Raw genomic sequence first — 11,013 nt, 5'->3', positions numbered from 1 at the left:
CGGCCCCTCCCCCAGACTCACCCTCCGGCCCCGCCCCCTCACTCCATCTTCGGCCCCGCCACGGCCCCTGCTCCCAGCGGCCCCTTTCTGTCATATGCAGGTGGTGCTTTTGTTGGTGCTGGTGTCGGAGTTGGTGCTGGTGTCGGAGTTGGTGCTGGTGTCGGAGTTGGTGCTGGTGTCGGAGCCGGTGTCGATGCTGGTGCCGGAGTCGGTGCTTGGGTCAGTGCTGGTGCTTGGTGTCGGAGTTGGTGCTGGTGCCGGTGTCGATGCTGGTGCCGGAGTCGGTGCTTGGGTCAGTGCTGGTGCTTGGTGCCGGAGTTGGTGCTTGGGTCAGTGCTGGTGCTTGGTGTCAGAGTTGGTGCCGGAGCTGGTGCCGGTGTCGGAGCTAGTGCCGGAGTCGGTGATGCTGCTTTGGTCGGAGTCGGTGCTTGGTGCTTGAGTCGGTGCCGGCGCCGGTGCCGGAGTCGTGCTTGGGTCGGAGTTGGTGCTTGGTGCTTGAGTTGTGCTTGGGTCGGAGTTGGTGCTTGTGTCAGAGATGGCGCTGGGGTCGGAGTTGGCGCTGGGGTCGGTGATGGCGCTGGGGTCGGAGTCGGCGCTGGGGTCGGTGATGGCGCTGGGGTCGGTGTTGGTGCTTGTGTCGGTGTTGGTGCTTGTGTCGGTGCTGGTGCTTGTGTCAGTGATGGCGCTGGGGTCGTTGATGGCGCTGGGTTCGGTGATGGCGCTGGGTTCGGTGATGGCGCTGGGTTCGGTGATGGCGCTGGGGTCGGAGTTGGCGCTGGGGTCGGAGTTGGCGCTGGGGTCGGTGTTGGTGCTTGTGTCGGTGCTGGTGCTTGTGTCGGTGCTGGTGCTTCTCAGTGATGGCGCTGGGTTCGGTGATGGCGCTAGGGTCGGAGTTGGCGTTGGGGTCGGTGATGGCGCTGGTGTCGGAGTTGGTGCTGGGGTCGGTGATGGCGCTGGGGTCGGTGTTGGTGCTTGTGTCGGCGCTGGGGTCGGTGTCGGCGCTGGGGTCGGTGTCGGCGCTGGGGTCGGAGTTGGTGCTTGTGTCGGCGCTGGGGTCGGAGTCGGCGCTGGGGTCGGAGTCGGCGCTGGGGTCAGAGTCGGCGCTGGGGTCGGAGTCGGTGCTTGAGTTGGTGCCGGCGTCAGAGTCGGTGTCGGAGTCGGTGCCGGCGCCGGTGCCGGAGTCGTGCTTGTGTCGGTGCTGGTGCTTGGGTCGGAGTTGGTGCTTGAATCGGCGCTGGGGTCGGACTTGGCGCTGGGTTCGGAGTTGGCGCTGGCGTCGGAGTTGGCGCTGGCGTCGGAGTTGGCGCTGGTGTTGGCGCTGGGGTCGGTGTTGGCGCTGGGGTCGGTGTTGGCGCTGGGGTCGGTGTTGGCGCTGGGGTCGGTGTTGGCGCTGGTGTTGGCGCTGGTGTCGGAGTTGGCGCTGGGGTCGGAGTTGGCGCTGGCGTCGGAATTGGTGCTTGTGTTGGCGCTGGTGTCGGAGTTGGCGCTGGGGTCGGTGTTGGCGCTGGGGACGGTGATGGGGCTGGGGTCGGAGTCGGCGCTGGGGTCGGAGATGGCGCTGGGGTCGGTGTTGGCGCTGGGGTCGGTGTTGGCGCTGGGGTCGGTGTTGGCGCTGGGGTCGGAGTCGGCGCTGGGGTTGGAGTTGGTGCTTGGGTCGGAGTTGGTGCTTGGGTCGGAGTTGGTGCTTGTGTCAGAAATGGCGCTGGGGTCGGAGATGGCGCTGGGGTCGGAGTCGGCGCTGGGGTCGGAGTCGGCGCTGGGGTCGGTGTTGGTGCTTGTGTCGGTGCTGGTGCTTGTGTCGGTGATGGCGCTGGGGTCGGTGTTGGCGCTGGGGTCGGTGATGGCGCTGGGGTCGGTGTTGGCGCTGGGGTCGGTGTCGGCGCTGGGGTCGGAGTCGGCGCTGGGGTCGGAGTCGGCGCTGGGGTCGGAGTCGGCGCTGGGGTCGGAGTCGGCGCTGGGGTCGGTGTCGGCGCTGGGGTCGGAGTCGGCGCTTGGGTCGGAGTTGGTGCTTGTGTCAGAAATGGCGCTGGGGTCGGAGTTGGCGCTGGGGTCGGAGTTGGCGCTGGGGTCGGAGTTGGCGCTGGGGTCGGTGTTGGCGCTGGGGTCGGAGATGGCGCTGGGGTCGGAGTTGGTGCTTGTGTCGGTGCTGGTGCTTGTGTCGGTGATGGCGCTGGGGTCGGTGATGGCGCTGAGGTCTGAGTTGGCGCTGGGGTCGGTGATGGCGCTGGGGTCGGTGATGGCGCTGGGGTCTGAGATGGCGCTGGGGTCTGAGTTGGCGCTGGGGTCTGAGTTGGCGCTGGGGTCGGTGTTGGCGCTGGGGTCAGAGTCGGCGCTGGGGACGGTGATGGCGCTGGGGTCGGAGTTGGTGCTGGGGTCGGTGATGGCGCTGGGGTCGGAGTTGGCGTTGGCGTAGGAATTGGTGCTTGTGTTGATGCTGGGGTCGGTGTTGGTGCTGGTGTCGGAGTTGGTGCTGGTGTCGGAGTTGGTGCTGGTGTCGGAGTTGGTGCTGGGGTCGGTGATGGTGCTGGGGTCGGTGTTGGTGCTTGTGTCGGTGATGGCGCTGGGGACGGTGATGGCGCTGGGGTCGGAGTCGGCGCTGGGGACGGTGATGGCGCTGGGGTCGGTGATGGCGCTGGGGTCGGTGATGGCGCTGGGGACGGTGATGGCGCTGGGGTCGGTGATGGCGCTGGGGTCGGTGATGGCGCTGGGGTCGGTGTTGGTGCTTGTGTCAGTGATGGCGCTGGGTTCGGTGATGGCGCTGGGGTCGGAGTTGGTGCTGGGGTCGGTGATGGCGCTGGGGTCGGTGTTGGTGCTTGTGTCGGTGCTGGTGCTTCTCAGTGATGGCGCTGGGTTCGGTGATGGCGCTGGGGTCGGAGTTGGTGCTTCTCAGTGATGGCGCTGGGTTCGGTGATGGCGCTGGGGTCGGAGTTGGTGCTGGGGTCGGTGATGGCGCTGGGGTCGGTGTTGGTGCTTGTGTCGGCGCTGGGGTCGGTGTCGGCGCTGGGGTCGGTGTCGGCGTCGGCGCTGGTGTCGGCGTCGGCGCTGGTGTCGGTGTCGGCGCTGGGATCGGTGTCGGCGCTGGGGTTGGAGTTGGTGCTTGTGTCGGCGCTGGTGTCGGTGTCGGGGCTGGTGTCGGTGTCGGCGCTGGGGTCGGAGTCGGCGCTGGGGTCGGAGTCGGCGCTGGGGTCGGAGTTGGTGCTTGAGTTGGTGTCGGAGTCGGTGCCGGCGCCGGTGCCGGAGTCGTGCTTGGGTCGGTGCTGGTGCTTGGGTCGGAGTTGGTGCTTGAATCGGCGCTGGGTTCGGAGTTGGCGCTGGGTTCGGAGTTGGCGCTGGGTTCGGAGTTGGCGCTGGGTTCGGAGTTGGCGCTGGGGTCGGTGTTGGCGCTGGGGTCGGTGTTGGCGCTGGGGTCGGTGATGGCGCTGGGGTCGGTGTTGGCGCTGGGGTCGGTGTTGGCGCTGGGGTCGGTGATGGCACTGGGGTCGGTGATGGCGCTGGGGTCCGTGATGGCCCTGGGGTCGGTGCTGGTGCTTGTGTCGGTGCTGGTGCTTGTGTCGGTGATGGCGCTGGTGTCGGTGATGGCGCTGGTGTCGGAGTCGGCGCTGGGGTCGGAGTCGGCGCTGGGGTCGGAGTCGGCGCTGGGGTCGGAGTCGGCGCTGGGGTCGGAGTCGGCGCTGGGGTCGGAGTCGGCGCTGGGGTCGGTGATGGCGCTGGGGTCGGTGATGGCGCTGGGGTCGGTGATGGCGCTGGGGTCGGTGATGGCGCTGGGGTCGGTGTTGGCGCTGGGGTCGGTGTTGGCGCTGGGGTCGGTGTTGGTGGTTGTGTCGGTGCGGGTGCTTGTGTCGGTGATGGCGCTGGGGTCGGAGTCGGCGCTGGGGTCGGAGTCGGCGCTGGGGTCGGAGTCGGCGCTGGGGTCGGAGTTGCTGCTGGGGTCGGTGATGGCGCTGGGGTCGGTGTTGGCACTGGTGTTGGCGCTGGGGTCGGAGTTGGCGCTGGGGTCGGTGATGGCGCTGGGGTCGGTGATGGCGCTGGGGTCGGTGATGGCGCTGGCGTCGGTGTTGGCGCTGGGGTCGGTGTTGGCACTGGTGTTGGCGCTGGGGTCGGAGTTGGCGCTGGGGTCGGAGTTGGTGCTTGTGTCGGTGTTGCTGCTTGTGTCGGCGCTGGGGTCGGAGTCGGCGCTGGGGTCGGAGTCGGCGCTGGGGTCGGAGTCGGCGCTTGTGTCGGCGCTGGGGTCGGTGTCGGCGCTGGTGTCGGAGTTGGTGCTTGAGTTGGTGCTGGCGTCAGAGTCGGTGCCGGTGCCGGAGTCGTGCTTGGGTCGGTGCTGGTGCTTTCGGTGCCGGTGCCGGAGTCGTGCTTGGGTCGGTGCTGGTGCTTGAATCGGCGCTGGGGTCGGTGTTGGTGCTTGGTGCTTGAGTTGTGCTTGGGTCGGAGTTGGTGCTTGTGTCGGCGCTGGGGTCGGTGTCGGCGCTGGGGTCGGTGTCGGCGCTGGTGTCGGAGTTGGTGCTTGAGTTGGTGCTGGCGTCAGAGTCGGTGCCGGTGCCGGAGTCGTGCTTGGGTCGGTGCTGGTGCTTGGTGCTTGAGTTGTGCTTGGGTCGGAGATGGCGCTGGGGTCGGTGTCGGCGCTGGGGTCGGAGTCGGCGCTGGGGTCGGTGTCGGCGCTGGGGTCGGTGTCGGCGCTGGGGTCGGTGTCGGCGCTGGGGTTGGTGCTGGCGTCAGAGTCGGTGCCGGTGCCGGAGTCGTGCTTGGGTCGGTGCTGGTGCTTGGTGCTTGAGTTGTGCTTGGGTCGGAGATGGCGCTGGGGTCGGTGTCGGCGCTGGTGTCGGAGTTGGTGCTTGAGTTGGTGCTGGCGTCAGAGTCGGTGCCGGTGCCGGAGTCGTGCTTGGGTCGGTGCTGGTGCTTGGTGCTTGAGTTGTGCTTGGGTCGGAGATGGCGCTGGGGTCGGTGTCGGCGCTGGTGTCGGAGTTGGTGCTTGAGTTGGTGCTGGCGTCAGAGTCGGTGCCGGTGCCGGAGTCGTGCTTGGGTCGGTGCTGGTGCTTGGTGCTTGAGTTGTGCTTGGGTCGGAGAGGGTCGGAGTTGGCGCTGGGGTCGGAGTTGGCGCTGGGGTCGGAGTTGGCGCTGGGGTCGGTGTTGGTGCTTGTGTCGGTGTTGGCGCTGGGGACGGTGTTGGCGCTGTGGACGGCGATGGCGCTGTGGTCGGCGATGGCGCTGGGGTCGGTGTTGGCGCTGGGGTCGGAGTTGGCGCTGGGGTCGGAGTTGGCGCTGGGGTCGGTGTTGGTGCTTGTGTCGGTGTCGGCGCTGGGATCGGTGTCGGCGCTGGGGTTGGAGTTGGTGCTTGTGTCGGCGCTGGGGTCGGTGTCGGCGCTGGTCCCTCTTCCCCCCCTGCTCCCCCCCCTCTCCCCGCAGCTGCCGGCGTGTGGTGGTGCCGAATGTCGATGGCGTGCCACGGCCCGCACGTAGCCCCGGCGCTGGCACTGCTGTGCGGCCTGGCCTCCGCCTCTGCCCTGCTGGGGGCCACCCTCCTGCCCCAGTGGCGCCTGCAGCAGCTGCAGTCCCCCAACCGTAACGACCGAAACGTGACCGTGTCGGACGGCCTGTGGAGCCGGTGCGTGCGCTTCGAGGGACCCTCCTCTTCCTCTGCGGCCACCGGTGCCGGGAGAGGTGGCTGCGCCCTGGATGACCCCACCTGGTACCGCACCCTGGACCAGCTGGACCTGAGGTGTCTGCAGTTTGCTCTGCCTCTCGCTTTGCTGGCCGCTTGCTCCGCCAGCCTGCTGTGCTTGCTGGGAATGTGCCACGGGGCGTGCAGCTCCAAGATCCGGAGCGTGGACCTGGTCAAGTGCCTGGTGAACGCGGCAGGTTGCCAGCTGGTGGCCGGGACGCTCTACCTGCTGTCGGCGGCTCTGGTCTGCGCGCCGTCCCTCTGGCTGCTCTTCCACACGGCCGAGCTGAGCCGCCGTCACCCACCGTCGGCCTGGAGCCCGGGACCCGCCGCCTTCCTGGCGCTGGGCAGCGGAGCCGGCCTCTTCCTGGCCTCGGGCCTGCTCTTCCTGTGGTACTGCACCTGCCGCCCACTGCCCCCCCCGTTCTGGCAGCCCCTGGGCTCCTACCCCGAGAGCCTGCAGGCCCACAGTGTGGGGCGGTACTCCCGGCGTTCCCGACTCTCCACCCTGGAGATCGACATCCCCGTCGTCCCCCAGCAGATCCGCTGAGGGTGGGGAGGGGAGAGGTGCAGCCTCTTGTGGGGGTCGTTTCCGCTGTCTCAGGGAGGAGGGGGGAATCTCCCCTTGGGGTAAGGTCTGTGGTGTGCCCTCTTGGGGGTGAGGGGGGGTGGGTGTAGATTTGGGCGGGAGAGGTTTAGCCAGCATCCCTTGGGAGCCCCTCTTCCACTGGTGTTATATTCCGTTGTCTCCACCGTCCCCCTGACCTGCACAATTACTCAGAGTATTTGCGCCCCTTTCTCCCCACGCCCAGGGCTCTTGGTGTACTCTGTTTGCCATTCTAGGACATACGCATGCACGTGCACACACGCGCGCACACACACACAAACAAACACACACACAGCAGCAGCCTCAGTTTTACACATACACACACACACATACACTGACACTCTCATACACAGGCACACGCACACACACACACGTATATATTTCCAATCTCTTTTATATTATTCCTACCACATTTGCCCACACAGACACACACACACAGTGACACACACACACACACACAGTGACACTCACATACACACACAGTGACACTCACATACACAGACAGTGACACACACAGTGACACACACACAGTGACAATCACAGTGACACACAATCACAGTGACACACACAATCACAGTGACACACACAGACAGTGACACACACTCACAGTGACACACACTCAGTGACACACCCACAGTGACACTCTCACACACACACACAGTGACACACACACATATACAGTGACACACACACAGTGACACACACACACATATATACAGTGACACACACACACAGTGACACACACACACATATACAGTGACACACACACATATACAGTGACACACACACAGTGACACACACACACATATATACAGTGACACACACACACAGTGACACACACACACATATACAGTGACACACACACAGTGACACAGTGACACACACACAGTGACACACACACACACAGTGACACACACACACAGTGACACACACACAAAGTGACACACACACAGCCGTTACCCTCGTCTGTAACTAAGTGTGACAACATTCACTGATGTTCCATATTCATCCTGCCCCCAGATAGTGAACAGGAGGTTTCTCTCTCAATCCCCTACCCACCCTTGACTCCCCTCCAGTTCCGCCTCACACCACCCCTCCCCTTTCCCCCTCACTTCCCAGGGTGGGGTTAGGGTTGGGATTGTGGGTTTCCCCCTGAGTGGCAGTGTTTGAGCGCTGTGGTGGTGTGGTTGGGCCAGGCTGTGGGTGTAAACCAGGTCTCTGTGAAACCTGAATGATTCCCAATGGTGGGGGCAGCCAGGACGTTTTTCCCCCCCCCTACCCCTGTGATTATCCAGTATGAGGAAGGAGTGGGGGGTGGGGGGGGGGGGGTGCTTTTCCCATATTAAGACACTGAGTGTGTATTTCAGACAGAGATAGGGTGTGCGGCAAGGATCAAGGGTTCCGGGGAGATTGGGGTTGAGAAACACATCAGCCACGCTCGAATGGCGGAGCCGACCCAATGGGCCAAGTGTACTATTTCTACTTCTGTCTCTTCTAGTGTGCAGGGGTCGAGTCCCACACACACACACACACCCCTGAAAGTGTCTGTGACATTTGCCAACAGTAATTTCTTTTCCCAGTATTCTTACAAGAAGCAATACCCGTCTCTCTCTCTCTCTCTGTTTCTTGTTGTTGAGATGTGCGCTGAAACTTTATGTGGAATTAAACGATGTAAAAATGTTTTCTGTTCAGTGTCTTATTTCTCCTGCGACAGTGCACTTGCTGTCGACGCATCCCCTTGAGCTGGTGTTATGTACCAGACGAAACCAAACCCTCCTCAAAATAAATTCAGGAGATAGCCTCGACCTGAACTGTTCCTTACTTTAAAGTGCCAGGCGATGGGTTCTGATTGCAACGCGATTGGTCAAACAACCTGATTCCGGACCTTGCTGAGGCCTCTTCTGGAACACTGTGTCCAGTTCTGGTCACCCCGTTACAGGAAGGATTTTATTAACCCGGAGAGGGCTCAGAAGAGATTTACCAGGATGTTGCCGGGAGTGGCGAGGCTGGATAGGCTGAGACTTTTTTTTTCCCACTGGAGCGGAGGAGGTTAAGAGGTCAGAGTCATAGAGAGGTGCAGCACGCAAAAAAGACCCTTCGGTCCAACGCGTCCATGCCGACCCAGATATCCTAACCCAGTCTAGTCCCCATTCGCCGGCACCTGAACCCATCTCCCTCTTAAACCCTTCCTGTCCATGTCCCCCATCCACCTTTTAAATGTTGTCATTGTACCAGCCCCCCCCCCCCAACTTCCTCTGGCAGCTCGTCCCACACACGCACCACCCTCTGGGTGAAAAAGTTGCCCCTTCAAGTGACCACCTAGAAGTTTATAAAATCATGAGGGGCACAGGTAGGGTTAACGGCAGGATGGGAGATTTCACGACATTTTTAAGGAGAGAGATTTTAAAAAAAGACACGAGGGGGCAAATCTCTTTCACACACAGAGGGTGGCTTGCGTGTGGAATGAGTTCCTGAGGAAGTGGGGGTGTGGGTACAGTTAGAACGTTAAAGGCATTTGGATAAGGACATGGAGAGGGAAATGTTTAGAGGGAGATGGGTCGGGAGCAGGGGCAGGTGTTGTACTAGCTCATTTTGGGATTAGGGTTGGCAAAGACAGGATGGGCCAAAGGGTCTATTTCCACATTGTCAGACTCTATAAGAAAGATTTCGATAAATGTTGAGATTTTAACAAGCACCAATTATGTGCAATTCTGGTCTCCTTCCTATTGGAAGGATGTTGTGAAACTTGAAAGGGTTCAGAAAAGATATACAAGGATGTTGCCAGGGTTGGAAGATTTGAGCTACAGGGAGAGGCTGAACAGGCTGGGGTTGTTTTCCCTGGAGCGTCAGAGGCTGAGGGGTGACCTTATACAGGTCTATAATATCATGAGGGGGCATGGATAGGCTAAATATACAAAGTCTTTTCCCTGGGGTGGGGGAGTCCAGAACTAGAGGGCACAGGGTTAGGGTGAGAGGGGAAAGATATAATGTGGGGGACCTGTGGCATAGTGGTTAGCACTGCTGCCTCACAGCACCAGGGACCTGGGTTCAATTCCACCCTCTGGCAACTGTCTGGGTGGAGTTTGCACATTCTCGCTGTGTCTGTGTGGGTTTCCTCCGGTTCCTCCCACAGTCCAGAAATGTGCAGGTTAGGGTGGGATTGGCCGTGCTAAATTGTCCCGTAGTGTCCAGGGATGTGCGGGTTAGGGTGGCCAATCCCACTCGAACCTGCACATCCCTGGGCACTACGGGGACAATTTAGCACGGCCAATCCCACCCTAACCTGCACATCCCTGGGCACTATGGGGACAATTTAGCATGGCCAATCCCACCCAAACCTGCACATCCCTGGGCAATAGGGGGACAATTTAGCACGGCCAATCCCACCCTAACCTGCACATCCCTGGGCACTACAGGACAATTTAGCACGGCCAATCCCACCCTAACCTGCACATCCGTGGACACTACAGGGACAATTCCATGGACCTGCTACCCCTGTCCTTCTGCATGGAAGGAGAGCAAAACTTGATTATTAGTTTAAAAAAAAAGGTCAGAGGTTGAGAATCTTCCAGCCAGTATCTCACCTCCTGACTCTCATCCCCACAAGTCAGGAGTGGAATAGAACACCACCAGCATCTATGGACGCAGAAATAAATAAGACAAAACACACAGTAAATTGTTTTTGTGCCCTTGATACCAATCCTACTCTCAAAACCGGTTATATTTCTACTTTTTTTAAGTACAAACACACAGACGTAGCCCCACCCCCTCGACTGTCACAGCCTCTCCCGAAGCTGTGAATGAGGACAATCTGCAGAAGGACCTGTATTTATACTGAAGGTAAGGGGGAGGTGCCCGTGTGGACTGGGCCCTGGCCAATGAGACGCCGATATGGGCGTTGCCATCCAATGGGGGAAGGCCTCTCCCTCCGGCGAGGATGGGCGTCGGGACGGCCCAATCGACGCACGCGTCTTGCGGCGGTGGCGGAGCCGCCTCCCCCTCAAACATCAGTCGCGGCTCCCGCCAATAGGTGGGCAGCTTTTCCGATGGACGTGTTGCTCCCCCAATAGATGAGGAAAGGGTATACGATTGATAACCCCCCTCAACCAATAGATGCCAGGGTAGGCGTTTCCCCCGGATGGCGAGGGAATCACCAATAGGAGGGCACCCTACGGACGATTGATACGACAGCTACCCAATAGAAAGGGTAACGTCCGCAACGGACGTGCGTTCGGTCCAATGGGCCGGGAGGTAGGCGGGACCTTTCCTGAACCCGCCTCCCGTCTCCCCACCCCACCCCTCACACTTCCGGCCGAGCGGCAGAGCGACAGCGTTCGCCGACCGGAGCGGAGGTGAGCGGAGGGGTTTCCGTCTAATCTCTCTCCGGGGCGGCGGTGGTGGGGGGGGGAGAAAAAGGCGTCAGGTTTTTCTTTCCCCACCTACCCACCCCAGTCCGGAGACGGTCCTGAAACGGGAAGCGAACGCGATGAGGACGTTGGCGGCGGGAATATTAAACGAGGGTCTTGTCGCGTGGCGCGGGCGATCCAAGATGGCGGCGGGCGGCGTCGACAGGGAGGCGCGGCGGGAGGTCAGAGGTCGTGGGGTGGGGTTTTGGGGTGGTAGAGGTCAAGGGTCGATGCCATTGGCCAACTTGACCATGTTTCATTGGGAAATGGTTCCCCCATTTGCCCATCACAGCTTTCCTGTGTTGGCGACTCCAGTATTGTTTTGTGGAGGGGAGGGAGGAGGA

General features: G+C 61.7%; 2 protein-coding genes across 5 annotated transcripts in view; both read left to right on the top strand.

Annotated features, from left to right (window-relative positions):
• The first annotated feature begins 5,372 nt into the window (after window positions 1–5,372).
• Window positions 5,373–6,691, top strand: cldn12 (claudin 12). The gene has a single exon (XM_043689429.1). The coding sequence runs from the start codon at window positions 5,424–5,426 to the stop codon at window positions 6,204–6,206; it is 783 nt and encodes a 260-aa protein (XP_043545364.1). The 5' UTR covers window positions 5,373–5,423; the 3' UTR covers window positions 6,207–6,691.
• A 3,708-nt stretch (window positions 6,692–10,399) lies between these two features.
• The window catches only part of kansl2 (KAT8 regulatory NSL complex subunit 2), an 11,832-nt gene continuing 11,218 nt past the window's right edge, over window positions 10,400–11,013 (top strand). For 2 of the 4 annotated variants that reach the window (XM_043689151.1, XM_043689148.1), the window contains exon 1: window positions 10,556–10,615. Coding sequence is in view for 1 of the 4 variants with exons in the window: in XM_043689152.1 (XP_043545087.1) it covers window positions 10,503–10,615 (113 nt within the window). In the remaining 3 variants the exon portion in view is untranslated. Of the gene's footprint in view, window positions 10,616–10,827; window positions 10,852–11,013 lie in introns of those variants that run through there. The other 2 variants (XM_043689152.1, XM_043689150.1) reach the window with 2 other exon arrangements.

Source organism: Chiloscyllium plagiosum, chromosome 4 (assembly GCF_004010195.1).
Source record: "Chiloscyllium plagiosum isolate BGI_BamShark_2017 chromosome 4, ASM401019v2, whole genome shotgun sequence".
Lineage (NCBI taxonomy): Eukaryota > Metazoa > Chordata > Chondrichthyes > Orectolobiformes > Hemiscylliidae > Chiloscyllium > Chiloscyllium plagiosum.
The sequence above is the reverse complement of the archived record's forward strand: the minus strand, read 5'-3'. Positions and strand labels throughout refer to the sequence as shown.